The sequence below is a fragment of the Elephantulus edwardii genome, unplaced genomic scaffold, assembly GCF_000299155.1.
Source record: "Elephantulus edwardii isolate Elephantulus edwardi_28Jun2011 unplaced genomic scaffold, EleEdw1.0 scaffold00093, whole genome shotgun sequence".
Classification (NCBI taxonomy): domain Eukaryota; kingdom Metazoa; phylum Chordata; class Mammalia; order Macroscelidea; family Macroscelididae; genus Elephantulus; species Elephantulus edwardii.
In genome coordinates this window covers 10,714,333-10,729,190 of record NW_006399843.1, presented here as the reverse complement: position 1 = coordinate 10,729,190, position 14,858 = coordinate 10,714,333, and the positions used below count along the sequence as shown (strand labels likewise).

Sequence of the window (14,858 nt, the reverse complement as noted above, 5' to 3'; positions counted from 1 at the left end):
CTGACAGATCTGTGTCCCATAAGTATGTCATGTTTATGTAAGTGGTTCTTATCCTAAAAATTTCAATTTATGAGCATACATCAATCCAACTCATCGAGGGTCTTCCTCTCCTGCGTTGTCCCTCCACACTTCCAAGCATGATGTCCCTCTCCAAGGACTAGTCCCACTTTGCAACATACCCAAAGTATGTCAAATGGAGCTTCTTTGCGTCCAAAGAGCAGCCTGGTTTCACTCTCTCCAGGACAACCTGTTTGTTCTCCTAGCAGTCCATGGTATACGTGTCAGAGACAATAAGATTGGCTCAGGATAGAGCAGGCCTCAGAGCTGTTGTACGCAGGGTCACTATGAGTTGCAAACAATTCAGTGGCACATAACAGCAACAACAATAAGCATATATGTCACTATGTTGTGTGTTATGTACCTTTGAGTCAGATCCGACCTATAGGTAACCCTCCAGCAGGTTTTCAGAGGTAATAAATCACACAGGAGGTAATTATCAATCATCTCCTGTGGGGCAGCTAGTAGATTCGAACCATTTACCTTTGAGTTGGCGGCACACCTCCTGACGTCTAGGCACCAGAGTTCCCTCACATACCATTATGTGCTGCTAGGTGCTGTCGAGTGGAGTTCCACTCATAGCAACACTATAAACAGCAGAGCTGAACCCTGTCCTGTCCTGTGCCAGCCTCACAATCTCTGACATACTCAATCCCATTGCTGCAGTCACTGTGTCAATCCACTTCACTGAGGGTCTTCCTCTTCTTCACCATCCCTCCACCTTTCCAAGCATGATGACCTGCCCGAAGTATGGGAGACAAAGCTGTACTAAGTATCACATTGATCAGATAACCTCTTTGCAACATCTCTGTTTAGTGTACTTTGAGCACCTTTGTTCCATTGCGATCCAGTCCTTGTGTGAAATACTTGGAGTTCTGGCCACATTCATCCTCGGGAATAAACCCCAGGATTGCCTTTAGGAATAGGCGGGGAAAGGAGCCAGAGGAACATCTTCCATCTTTCCTTAGACCTCTGACCGACACCGTAGCAAATACGATGGAAGCAAAAGAATGGCGCCCCTCCAGCTCCTGGACTCGTTTAAAGACTCCATGTCAATGCTACACTGGGGCTCCTCTCTGCAGGTTTAAACCACTTCCCTGGACTACCATCCTAGAAATCCCTGCCTGACCCAACTGCCCAGAATAGAGTGATGTGGAACAGGAGGCGCCAGACTCAAGCTGGCCCAGAGCCACATGGTGTCAGATTTCTCCAGTGGCCCTGAGTAGGGGGTCCCTTGGGGGCTATTTGAAATTAGGCTGCTTTGTCTTCCTGCTGGGTAAAATTCATTTTCCAAAGCTAAAGTTTTGTTTTGCCAGTACATGACTTCTGGTCAACACAATGTTCCAAGGCTCTGTGCCAGCTGACCCTCACCCTGTGCCCTGGGGAGATGAGAAGAGGGAGTGAACTGAAGCTAAATCACAAGAGAGGCTTTGCCCGGCAAGCTGGGGACAGTGCACAGGGGACACCCTCCCAGGTTGGGAGGGAGCACAGAGAGCACGCTATGCCCTTCACCCACCAACAGAGCTCTGGGGACTCAGCCCACTGCTGCCCCAGCCAGGCTCTGAGGAAGGCTTCCCAAGATGACATGGTACCCTTGTCTGCAGTGCCTGGCTTTTCTCTTCCTAATCTGACTCAACTTCTTTCACCACCCCCACCTTCCTGAGCTGCAACTTGTCCTGAAAGGAAAGGAGAGTTTACTCTGCTAAGTTCCCATGTTTGGAATGTCCTTTTCTTGGAACCTCCTTCTGCCGGTTTCTATGTGCAATGGTCAGGGCAACACCCTGGTGGAACTCTGTTGGGAAGTGCAGGCCCAGGGAGGCTTGAACTTCCCACCCCTGGGCTGCCTAGCAGAGCATCCCTGGATTTTGCCCTAACTGCTGGGGGCATCTGCTGCCAGAGGCGGTCCACGGGCTTTGCAGCCACACACATGGAGAAGCTGCTTCCTTAACAGGAAGAAATCAATCTGCTCCCTGGCACAGATGAGAACTTCCCACTCTCATTGAGACAGCAACTTGGAGAGCTGTTTTCCCTTTCTGCTGGGAGCGCACAGCGTCTGAGTGAAAAATAACATCCCTTGGCAGCTGCTGTGGTGGCTGGGAGGAAAGCAGTGAGTACAGCGGAGAGAGGGCAGCTCTTGGCAGAAGCCAGCGCCCTGGTATCTGACCACAAGAGAAGATTGGAAGAAATAAAGTCGCTGATCTTAATTAGCACTGGCACCACGGGCTAAGGAGCCATGGTGCCATGAGGTGGAAGGCAGACCTGGCCAGGCCTTCCTCAGGGATACCTTCTGTGGCTCCCCCACTGATCAGAGAATGAACAGACCCTGATGTCAAATGCACAGCCTCCCTGACATATGGAACCCACCTTAGCACTGAGGCCAAGAAAGGAGGTGCATACCAAGCCGAGGCACTCAGCCCAGAGCAGCGAGGCACCTGGTCCCTCAGATGCATAGGGCAGCTGGCAGTTTAACACCCAGCCTGCACTGACATGCAGGGGGAGCCAGGAGACAGCTCCCTCTCATTGGGAACAAGCTCCCTTTGTTCGTACTGATGTCACCCCAGCCCCGATCGATTGTGGGGTTGCCAACTTGGATTTCCTTGAATGGTGCCGTCAGTGTTGTCCCTGAGCCAGCTGGGGTCCAGGAGCTGCCCAGCCGCCCGTTGGCATGCTTGTGGAGGTGGGAGAGCATGGTGGAGGATTTGGGGCTGGGCTGTGAGAGGCACGAGAGTAGGAACACTCTTCTATGTACTCAGGGCCTCTCTCATGTATCCAATTTCATCCCCCTGTAACCACTCTTCATTTCTGTTATCTTTCTTTCACTTCTCCAGAAGTTCTCCTATGAAGCATGGGGGACTAAGGAGCTGCTTTTTTCGATTTGCTGTGCTTCCTTTTAGTCAAACTCTCAGCTGTAAGCAAAGCAGGTTCTGCCGAGCATTCTGTGCCCTGGTTGTGCCCTCTGCCCACAGCACCTTTCCATGGTCTCTAACTCGCTTCTACTCCTCCATGTTACACCCCAGGTGACCACTGACTGGGACCTCCAGAAGGGCACAGGCTGCACTGAGGGCCATACGGGGACCTCCGCGGCAGCCCCCCTCGCTGCCGGCATGATAGCCCTGATGCTGCAGGTGCGGCCCTGCCTCACGTGGCGTGACGTCCAGCACATCATTGTCTTCACAGCCACCAGGGTGAGATGCTTACAGGGAGACAAGTTACCTGCCCCAGCTGACCCCAGAAATTCAATAGAATTACATTTCCTTGCCTTAATGAGCATCAGGAGCCCTCAGATTTTGATTGTTCCAAATATTAGGTGCCAAGTCCCTTTCCAGTACCATGGACCTGAACTCATTTGTACTCAGGCTGATGCCATCTGACCTGCTAAGGAGAGCTCTGCCCGGGCTCCCTTGCTCTGGATCCTGGGCTCTGGGGCCCCCTTCTGTAGAAGCCATTGGGAGGCTGATATCACAGGACTTTTACCTTTTGTCCCAGAATTCCTTACTGCCTCAGTGGAAGAGTCCATGTGGGATCAGCAAGCAGGGCAGGCAGAGTTAGGATCTTAGGATAACACCGCAAATGCCAGAGACCGACCGTGGCCTCTGTCCTTGCAGTACGAGGATCGCCGTGCAGATTGGGTCACCAACGAGGCAGGCTTCAGCCACAGCCACCAGCATGGGTTCGGCCTGCTCAACGCGTGGAGGCTCGTCAACGCGGCCAAGGTGAGCGGGTGTTGGCGGGCAGGATGCCCTGTGTGGAGTGACCCATGGAAGGAGCCAGCTGCCTGAACATGGTCTAGAGGGTCACGGGTGCTCCTTAACGAGCCATTCATTTTGTTTGTTGGAACACTTTTACCCTCATCTCAGCCAGTATTCATCTTACAAACGAAAAGTCAGACCTGACACTATATAATTAAAGCTTCCAAACTAGTAGAATAAATGGGACCTTAGTACAGTGTGGAGCTCTCAGGGTGCGGTTCATTCTCCACCCCTTGATAGAGCCACACCTGCATTGATTTAGTGCTGTGGGGAACATTCCAGGTTGTTGGCTGCACCTCAGGAGTTGTGAGGTCTTGGAGAGACACGAGGTAATAAAGTGAGGAAAAGTGAAGAGAAAGCTAAGCCTTAATCATCATATTGATGTGTGTGTGTGTGTGTGTGTGTATGTGTGTGTGTGTGTAATCATCAATCTTGTTTGTTTATCCCCCATTCTTCCCTTTAATAGGTCTGGGCATCTGTCCCTTATTTAGCTTCATATGTCAGTCCAGTGTTAAAAGAGAACAAGGCTATTCCACTGTCCCCTCGTTCCCTGGAGGTCCTGTGGAATGGTAAGTAGTCAGCAAGAACGGGGTTAACCTCAGGCCCGAGGTTTGGGGTGGGGATATGGGGAAATTAAACTCATCCTCCCTGCCGGACTCAAACCCCCCCCCTCCTTTCGAGGCTGAGCTCAAGCCAAACCTGTGGAGTTTTCTTTGACCATTTTAGGGCATGTTGCTGCTTCTGAGTTGGCTGGCCCCCTGGCTGCTTAGAACAAGACCTTTCTCCTGAGTAACTACTGGTGGGAAGGCGCTTCTGAGCCACTGATTAGAAACCCACTTCTGCGAGGAGTGGGCTTGGAACCCAGGGGAACTGGGCGGGAGTGGAAGCACATTCCTTTGACTTTCATACCAAGAACCTCTCAGGCAACACTGTTCAGCCCAGTGGCTTTTGGACTGAAGTAAAGAGGTTAGGAATTTCTTTGATTCTCACGCTTATTCAGAAAGTGGAATCTATTGGATGGTGCAAAGAGCGTGTAGAGATCTCCCTAGACTTCAGTTACAGCTCCTCTGACTCCCTAGAGCCCAGGATCTGTCACTAAGCTTGTCCCAAAGGGACAAACTTATCTATCTTCTAGGTCAGAGGCATGATGTTTACAGACATGGATCTTTCTGAGAGCAGAGCAGGCTAGATTAGAACACTGTAAGAGAGGATCGTCTGTCCATACGTTTCCCACGCGGAGTGTTCTCCCTTGCCCAGTTCCGGGGGGAATTTGGACCAGCAGAGTGATTTACTGCTTCTCTGGTGAAGGAAAAAGCATGCCATGCTCAGTGCTTAAACTAGCATTCCGACTTCACTTTCTCCATCTTCCTAAGATGTCACCAGCCCAGAACAGCAGTAGAAGAAGGGCCAATGACAGGTGCCCAAAAGGGTGAGTCAGGGACAGCGGGTGAATGTTTTCCCAGGAAGAGTTTAGCCACGTCCAACACTTGCCCCATTTTCCTCTAAATGGAAGGAAAACCTTGATCCCTTGTTCTTTGCATTTCCCGTAAAAGGCATACTGTCTTGGAAAGGGAGCAACACAGCAGCCAAGACAGAAGTGCAGGAGAATTCCCAAGAATGCAGTTCAGTCGGAATCACCTGGCTGTGCACAACTGTGTCTTGGAGATAGAAGTCCTTTTCTCTTTATCTCTTGTCCAGGGCTGCTTCCCATCATTTAAGTGACAGCACAGTTGCATCTGCCAGATGAGTTAAGTTGAATTAGAAGAGTGTTAGGGTCCTTCCCCATTGTTAGCCACCGCTTCTTGCTAACATTCTGGGACCTTGGCCCAAAATGCCTACCCAACTTCACTAGGAATTGAGACATCTTGAGTAGCTGCTTATGTTCGTCACTAAGAAGCAGAAGATCTAAGGGCTAATGGTCCTAAATGGGACGGAGTGGAAGGTGATGTAAGGAAAGGGAGGAGGAAAAGAGTTTTGTTGGTGAAGACTTTGACCTGTTGAGAGGTGAGGAGGCAGGAGCTCGTCCGCTGATTTCTGAGGTCAGCAAAGGTATCTTCCTTTCTGACAGGGATATGGTTACCCTGAGCAGACAGAGCAGAGACTCAAGTTTATGGACCTGCTCAGAAGTTGAAGGAAGTGAGTTCAGATCATGTAGAGTTGAGTGCCCTGTTCTTAGACAGTCAGGAAACTTCATCCCCTGCAGTCAAGCTTTAGTGGTTTTTTTCTACCAGGGACCTGAGTGATTCAATGTCTGAGGCTGTAGAGTGAACTCTCTAAAACATGGAAAGAGCTGAACATCCTTTAGAGAAAATGAGAGGTGAAATGCCACTAAAACTTCAGAGTAACATTGGCTAATAGAATTTTCTATGACGATGCCACTATTTTCTACCTACAGTGCTCGATTTCACGGCCACCAGCCATATAACTTTACTGAACACTCAAAACATGCCTAGCGATGCTGAGAGATGGATTTTTTTACAATTTTAATTAGTGTAATTTTGTGGCTAGAGGCTCCCATATTGGGCAGTGCAGCTAACAGCTGTGGAGAGAGACACATTTTTCTTCTTCCCTGTTGACAGGAGAATGTGGAATAAAGGGATTGGGGTTACTTGGTTTCTTGAGATCTGACTCAGGGTCCAAACTGTTTACCAGAGGGTAGAAGTAAGGATAGGGATTTGGAACCCAGGATTTCCATGTGTATCGAGAGATCCTGCACCCCTTTTCATACCTCCCCTTTTATCCTGAGAGCCTGTCTGAGTGTGCTGGCGGACCTTCTGTCAATCTGAGGAATGCTCTCTCTACATCTTCCCTTTTTAAGCCCAGCCTTCCTCTCCCTGTTAATTTTTCCATGTGTCTTCAAACATCCCCAAGTCATTGATATGGAAACAAATTAGTGCCTCTGCCTCCCTTTAACTTGGAACCTTTGCAAATGAATTGTTGTTGTTTGTCACTTGCAACTCGGCAACCGTGTGTACAACAGCCCTAAACCCTTTTCTCTCCTTTGCAAATCTTATTGTTTCTGACATTACCCCAGTGACAGAATCAGTCTATCTCATCAAGGGTCTTCCTCTCCTGCGCTGTCCCTCCATCCTCCCAACCATGACATCCCTCTCCAAGGACTGATCCCAACTTGCAACATGTCCAAAGTATGCCAGATGGAGCTTCAGAATCCTTGCCTCCAAGGAGCAGCCTGGCTTCACCTTTTCTAGGATGAACTTGTTTGTTATCTTAGCAGTCCATAGTATATTCAATACTCCAGCACCACAGCTCAAAGGCATCAACTCTCCTTCTATCATCACTAGTCATTGTCCAGCTCTCTAATGCATGGCAAGTAATTACAAAGATGATGGCCTGTATCAGGAGCACCTTAGTCTCCAGACTGACATTGTTGCTCCTTAGTACCTTGGAGAGGTCTTTGACAACAGACTTTCCCAATGCAAAGAAATTGCTCACTTTTATTGCACATTCCCTCTGCCAGTGAAGACACAGTGCCCCTTTCCTGATGAGACCCGGGGACCACATCGGCTTCACCTTTCTTCACCTTCTTGTTACTCTGACCTCTGTCCTCCTCTAGTTTCTATGAAAAGTCCTTTGCTCTATAGCCCTCTTCTGGCTTCTCTGCCCAAGGCACTTGTTTCTTTTCATTACCAAACCATGAGTGTCTCCTATGACTCATTCCATGACCCTTTGCCTCTCCATGTTATCTTCCCCAGACAATCCCTCTGTGTTTTCAGCTTTAGCTACCACCTCTTCATTAAAGTCCAAAGTCCACATCCCTTACTCTGTTCCCTTGCCAGAGGGATAAATATTTTCCTAGTTTCCACAAGATTATGGGCAAGTACAGCCCCTGAATCTTCTGGGACAGAGGAGGAAAGGGGGAAAGACCTCAATGTCTGCACCATTTTTGTTTGAACCTGAAATTATTCCAAAAAGAAAAAGACCTCATTGTACAAACACCCCAATGCTGGTAATGGTGATGATCTCACATCACGTTTTGAATACTTATGTGCTAGGGGCTCCTTTATAAGTGTAACACAATTATTATATTAACTCATTTAAACTTAATAGCAAGAATTCTAGTGCACTCCCATGCATTTCTATCCAAGCTTCTGTACACACAAGAATAAGAAGTATATTGTGTGACCTGCTGACACAGGCAAGCCCTCCCAGGGCCCTTCTCTTATTCTGTTCTGTTCCATGACATGTCATTCACCCACCTGTAACCACTCTCTACTATATTAATATTCTCCTTCAAATATGCCATGAGTATTTTTTTTTAAATAGGGAACGCTTCACGAATTTGCACGTCATCCTTGCGCAGGGGCCATGCGCCATGAGTATTTTACATCATCTTTCACCTCCTAAATTTCTGTGCCTATTTGGACATCCACCAGTATATTACGTTTTAACATGGACAGAATTTTAGAATCCATTATCACCTACCAGAAGCAGTTGGCTTTCTAAACTTCTCTCATTTCTGTCAGCACTATTACCATTCCGTGGAATGCTGAACTTGAAGCCCTAGACTTTTCAGTTCTTTATTCCTTGTCTCTTCTCAGATTTTCCCCTCACCTTTTGCTTGCAATTTAGACTTTCTTATTTCTCTAAAATGTAACTTGATTGATTTACTCACTTATTCCGCAAATACACAGGGCCTTCCTCATCCCAGGCACTGCACTAAGCTCTAGAGATTCCAAGGTGAGACGCTAGTGTTCCCCTCAGAATCTAGAGCTTATCAGACGGGAAGGCCGACAGTCAAGTGTGCGGGTATCGCAGGTGTGCATAACGCAGTGTTGTAAGCAGATGGCTCATGGTGCTTTGAGAGCCCTGAGAAGAGATGCTTTCTGCCATCAGGTGAAGGAAGACAGCAGTGGCTCCTTAACGAAACTAAAGACTGACTTGAGTTTTAACAGATAAAGCAGTGAGGGGAAAAGGCTGAGAAAAGGAACTTCCAAATAGCAGGAACAGCATGTCCACAGTTGTGATTTTGTGAATTGATGGTATCTTTAGGGAGCTGCAAATAATTCTGTCTGGCTGGAGCATGACTAAGCAGAGCAGGGCCTGCACTCAAGGTGGGAGGGGCCAGAGAGAACCCACGAGCCTCAGAAGATAGAGATGATAGTAGACTGAAAATAGAAGTCAGTTCAGAGTTAGATTCTTATATACTTGCTCCCAGCCTCTACAGCCAAGTGATTAGCCTTTCCTAATCCTAGGGGGAGATAGGAAGCTTAGTCATTAGGGCCAGGGACCCCAGGCAATAGAAAGTAAGAAACGGATGGACGCTATACTAAGAAATGTCACACACACACACACACACCCCACTATGCCAGCTCTCCAGACCAAAGGTCCTGGCCAGGTTCTTTCCCAAGGCAGTAGATTGTAAGATTCCTCTCTAGAGAAATAAATGACCCTTCATAAAAGACTTAAAGATGGTGATTAGTGCCATTCCCCCAGTGAAACCACCAGGCCCCCTGTCCAATTGACTCTCCTGCTAGGGAAGCCCACCAGTTGAAAAATTCAGCCCACACTTAGAACTTCCAACTGCCTTTTAAAAATACCAGGGCTTTCCAGTCATTAAAATGTGTATATAAGTTTTTTAGGGAGCTCTGACCTGGTGGCAAGAAGCTGCTCTGCAATCCCAAAGGCATGTGGTTCGAGGCCACCAGCTGCTCTGCAGGAGAAGGATAAGCAGTCTCCTTCTGTGCAATTAACTGCCTCTGAAAACCCAATTTATGTATGTGTATGTAGAAGTATATATAAATCTTTACAATAGCTTCAGAATTCTGAGGAAAATTCTTTTCTGTTCAACGAAACCACATGCAGCCTAACAATCAAAATGACAAAATGGAGTGAAGGTTGAATAAGGATGTTTTACAGAAATTAAGGTATTCCTCACACACTCTCTATCTGAAAATGACTGGAAGATTTGCTTCTCCACAATGAAAGAGTAATGCAAGGAGACGGGAAGAAAGCAGAAAGAAGGAACAGAAAAATAAATGAAGAAAGGGAAGAGGAGGGAGGGGTGAAAGGAGGGGAGAGAGAGCATGAGCAGAGGGCATGTACCCTGTGAGCCTTGCAGGAAGGTCCCAGCAACAATCCACCAGAGAGCAGGACAGATGGATCCAGTTCTTGAAGCCTCAGGGGAAAATGGCACTGAGGGGAGCCCCTGCCTCATTTGTTCATTTGATAAAAAAAGCAATGTGGTGCAGTTCTTTGGTATAGTTTATAAAGAGTTAAAGACAGGAACCTGCAAAGTAATGAAACCAAAACCAAGACATTTATTAACTCCAGGGGAACAGACAACAGATTGTACAGGAAGAGATAAAAGCACTGGACACTATGTGGCTAAACTCCATCTAAGAGTTATAAGACCAATAGATGAGAAACCCAAAATATTGATCTAGGGTTGTATCATTAGTTTGATAAGATAGAGGAGAGGGATGGTGGTATAAGTAATAAGTCCTCATCTGCCATCATTGAAAAGTTGATAAATAATGTCTAAAATTGATAAACCATGCTGCTTAGAAAGCAACGTGGAAGTAGATCCCACAAGGAAGTGGCTAAAATCAGCAAGTATTTCTTCTGGGGAATAGGTGTCAGCCGTGGTAAAGAAGGGATTAGGGAATTGTTGTGGTTTTTGTGTTTTGTTTTGTTTTTGTTATAAGTGCTGTAGAACTAGTTTATTTTTAAGACCATCTTTTGTTGTGGACCAAGGGTAAAGTAGATTAATAATTAATAACGAGACAGAACACCAAGAATGAGATAAAACAGAGAGCGTCATAAACAGGGGTCAGCAGTTAAAATCACAAACCACACCTTTCTGTGCATTTATTGAGACTCAGGGGAAGCAAATAATAAAGAGAATCCTCTTGTAAATGAAGCCAAATTTTTTCTATTGTCAACCTGATGCTTGGCTTAGGAAGGAAGTATTTCACACATATTAACACTCCCTCTGCAGGGGGAGCTGTCTCTTGTCTGCAGGAAACAGCTCATTTCCTGTGATCTGTAGCAAGAGAAATTCCAACTTGTGATTCCTTCAATTCCTGAATAAGCATATGGTTTTTCATATAATATTTGGTATGAAATTTGGCTTCCCATAATCTTTAGTGTATTATTTTGATAGGGAAAACTGTTAGGGGTAAGTAAGAGGGTGTGAAGTAGTAGCAGTGATTGTTGTTGTTAGGTGCTGTCAAGTCAGGTATGACTCATAGCAACCCTATGAACAACAGATCTGAACCCAGTCCTGTCCTGCATAGCTTTTTTTTTTTAAAAAAACAGATATTTGATGGTTGGGTTTGGGGTTTTGGGGTTTTTGGTGTGTGTGTGTGTGTGTGTGTGTGTGTGTGTGTGTGTGTGTGTGTGTGTGCTCTTTAACACTCTTGCTTGGAAGCAGGAATGGCATCCACTTCTGAAATAGCTTGCCTCTGGAAACCCTATGAACCTGGAGAAAGGACAAAAGTTATACAAGTGTTTAGGTCTTTCATTCATAGGGTCGCTATGAGTCACCCACAACTTGACAGCACCTAACAACAACAACAATAAATCTTTAACAAAAGAATATTGAACATTCCATGGACCACCAGGAGAACAAACAGGTCTGTCCCAGAGAGGATGAAACCAAATTGTTCCTTGCAGGCAAGGATTTTGAAGCTCTATGCAACATACTTTGGGCATGTTGTCAGGAGGGACCAGTCCTTGATACAGTGACTGGGATAATGGGGGCAGGTGTGTCGGAGGCAGCGGGACTGGCTCCGGGCAGGGCAGGCTTCAGAGCTATGTGTACATAGGGTCGCTCTGAGTCACAAACAATGACACGTAACAATAAACAGTGAAGAAAACAAATAGCTAACACTTAACTTGAGAAAACTTCAGGTTGGTTCAGACTAATAGCAGACCCTCCACCAGGTTTTTCATGTCTGTAAACACACAGGAGATTGCCCTTCTTCCTCCTGTGGAGCAGCTGGTGGATTCGGACTGCCAGAGGAGCACAGCCCTGGGATTGGCAGTGTACCTCTCACTAGGCTTTGGCAACTAGTCCATCTAGCCTAGCTCTAGTGTTTGCTAGGTCCTTGTCTAAGAGTCTTTTATTTACTTGACATAAATAATATAATCATCCTATCAGCCCTATGTTGTTGTTGTTATGTGCCATCTAGCTGGAACCAACTCATCCATAGCTAACCGTGCAAAGGTTTTGAGAGACTAAATTATACAGGAGGAGATCACTCATCTTTCTTTGAAGGAGCAGCTGGTAGACCCAAACCATTTGCCTTTGGTTGGCAGTGAAACTCTTTTATCAGTAAGCCACCAGACCTCCCTATAAATATATATGACCACTGTTATTGTCCCCATTTTACAAATAAAGAAACTAAGACACTGAGAGATTCAGTGTCTTAGTCAAGTTCTCACAGCTAGTGAATGGCAGAGCTGAGGTTTGAACCTGTGGAAGGAATGAAAGAGTTGAGAAAAGTTTTTTGTTTTTCATTTGTAATAGAAAAGATGTGATAAAGAGTGTGTATAATTGGGCTGATCCAGGGTTGGACTTCAGCCAGGTGATTGTGGCAAGGGCACTCGAGCTCAGGGAACTTGAAGGTGTAAACATGGCTGTGGTTGGAAGGATGAGCTTTGGAGTCAAAGCCAAAGAGGAGCTTGATGGTTTCTAGGAAATAAAGGCATCAAGAAGAATGAGGCTAGAGGAAAGGGACAGAAGATTGTTTTCAGAGAAGGGGAATCATTCACTTTTCTGAGGGGACAGATGGAATGAGAGAAAACGCATGCAAGCTCGCAGATAGACAGAGAGGACTGGGAGGTTACTGGCCAAAGGGCAGCAGGAAGTGTGAGTACTTTTTGTCTCGATTTTGTTCTACTTTTCTTATTTGTGTTCAAGTACTTTGCATCATTTATGTAGTAAGAAAAACCCCAATGAAAATTATTGTATGATTTGGATCAAGCAGCCCAGGTAGTGATGCAGTCTAGGGTGGGACATGTGAGTGGCTGACAGAGATGGACAAAGGTCTTTGAGTTGAGGAAGTAAAGACAGATAGATGACACTGTGATGTCAGCTACCTAACCCTCCTGAAACAGATGAAGTCCTGGGTAATGGGAGGGAATGCTGTGAACGCAGGGAGAGGGGGCTGTAGGCAGCCAGTCAGGGTGAATACTGAAGAGTCTGGCGCCCACCTGTTCCCCTGTCCTATGCAAGCTTGCGCTTCCTCGCCTCTAGAATAAAGCTGGAGCATTTGCTGCTCTTGTTACACATTCCTTCCTCAATTTAATCCATCACACCCACACAACTATTAAAATTAATCTTCCTTTGGTACTTTAGGAAAAACTCCATCCATGCCAAATAGCCTATAGTAAGTGTCAGTTACTTGCTTAAAATGAGTGTTTTAGCGACCTCCCCATCCTGGATCCCTGCTGCTCCCCTTCGACAGCTCTCTGAACGTCTTCACTGATCACATGAAGAGGTTGCACTCTGCCTTGTCCATTTGATTAAGTTCATGGAGGGAAGGTGCTTTAGAAGGAATCATTTCACTCTGGAATGTGATCTCTTACTACTCCCCAAATGAGTCTTCTACTCAAGGAGGCTTTTTGTTTTTTTCACATTTTTATTTTTAAATGATTACACATTCACAGGAGGTTGCAAAGAAATATGTAGGAACATCACATTCACTCTTCTCCCAATGTGAGTGTCTTCCATTATAGAACAAGGTCCAAACCAAGCGACTGACATTGGGGCAACCCTTAGCATTCGCTCCAATTGCACTTTTTTGTGTATACACATTTGTCTGTGTGTGTAGCTCTGGCCAGTTTTATTACACAGAGCCTTGTGTAACCACCACAATCAAGACACAGCTGTCTGATCATCTCAACACTCCCCTATTTACCTCTCCCCTTTATTACCACGTCCACCCCCTTCCACACTCCCCAACCCCTGGCAACCACCCTCTGTTGCCATCTCTACAGTTAGGATCTATCCTGAATGTTACATAAATGGAATGGTGCATGTTATATGTATCATTTTGAGATTGCCTTCTATTCATGCAACATCATTTCCTTCAGATCCATTTCAGTAGTTTGGGTTTATGATTTTGCTTTTCTTTAAAATGAATGTCTCACTGTCATCAGTATGAGGCTGATTCATGTCTACCTTTGCCCTTGTACATGACATTTCCTCCTTCTATAAGACTGTACACCAATCTTTATTCATTTCTTTCTTCAGAGCATAACTTAACCCTGATTTACCTGACTTACCTCTTTTTTCCTTATCAACTGTGTATGCCTCATATGTACCATTTTCCACTTGCAGGTAGAAGGCAGGGACCTGTCCAACATATCTGTCTATTCCTAACATCTAGTGCAGTGCCTGAAATGTAGTAGGTACTCAGTAATTAATATTTGGATGAATGAGTGATTAAAGTGACTCTCTTTAGTTCTTGCATTGTGTTTCGAGTATGTGTTGTCTTCTCAGCTAGACTGGACGCTCCTCGAGAGCAAGTGCATTCCGTTCCCCTGTTCCCGATCTTGGTTTCCATGGAGACTTATCTACATTTGCCGTAGACACTTGTTTGTGGCTTCAGTGAGGATGTCTTTGAGTGTATGCCCCTGTGTATGTCGGGATGATGAGGGCAGGAGTGTTTATGGTCCTGGTTTCCCAACTGCCCAGCCTGACTTCCCACAGTCAGCAAGATGGACTTGGAGATGTCGGGGCTGAAGACCCTGGAGCACGTGGCAGTGACGGTCTTCATCACACACCCAAGACGTGGCAGCTTGGAACTGAAACTGTTTTGCCCCAGCGGCATGATGTCGCTCATCGGTGCCCCCCGAAGCATGGACTCGTAAGTACACCTGAAACAAGGAGCTTTTCAAGAAGGATGCTGATGCTGTCCTCAGCTCTCAGGTGCTGATGCTCTCCTCAGCTCTCGGGTGCTGATGCTCTCCTCAGCTCTCGCGGAACCAGCTCTCCTGGGCAGCTGGAAGCCATCTGTGGCACGTGTTAAGTAAATTACAGTGCTTCCTCTGTGTTTGGCACTACATTTTACATACATTATCCCT

General features: G+C 46.3%; 1 protein-coding gene across 1 annotated transcript in view; it reads left to right on the top strand.

The window, feature by feature from the left end:
* The window catches only part of PCSK7 (proprotein convertase subtilisin/kexin type 7), a 31,137-nt gene that overhangs the window by 13,574 nt on the left and 2,705 nt on the right, over positions 1-14,858 (top strand). The window contains exons 10-13 of the mRNA XM_006890813.1: positions 3,075-3,242; positions 3,663-3,770; positions 4,273-4,375; positions 14,485-14,641. Coding sequence (XP_006890875.1) covers positions 3,075-3,242; positions 3,663-3,770; positions 4,273-4,375; positions 14,485-14,641 — 536 coding nt within the window. The remainder of the gene's footprint in view (positions 1-3,074; positions 3,243-3,662; positions 3,771-4,272; positions 4,376-14,484; positions 14,642-14,858) is intronic.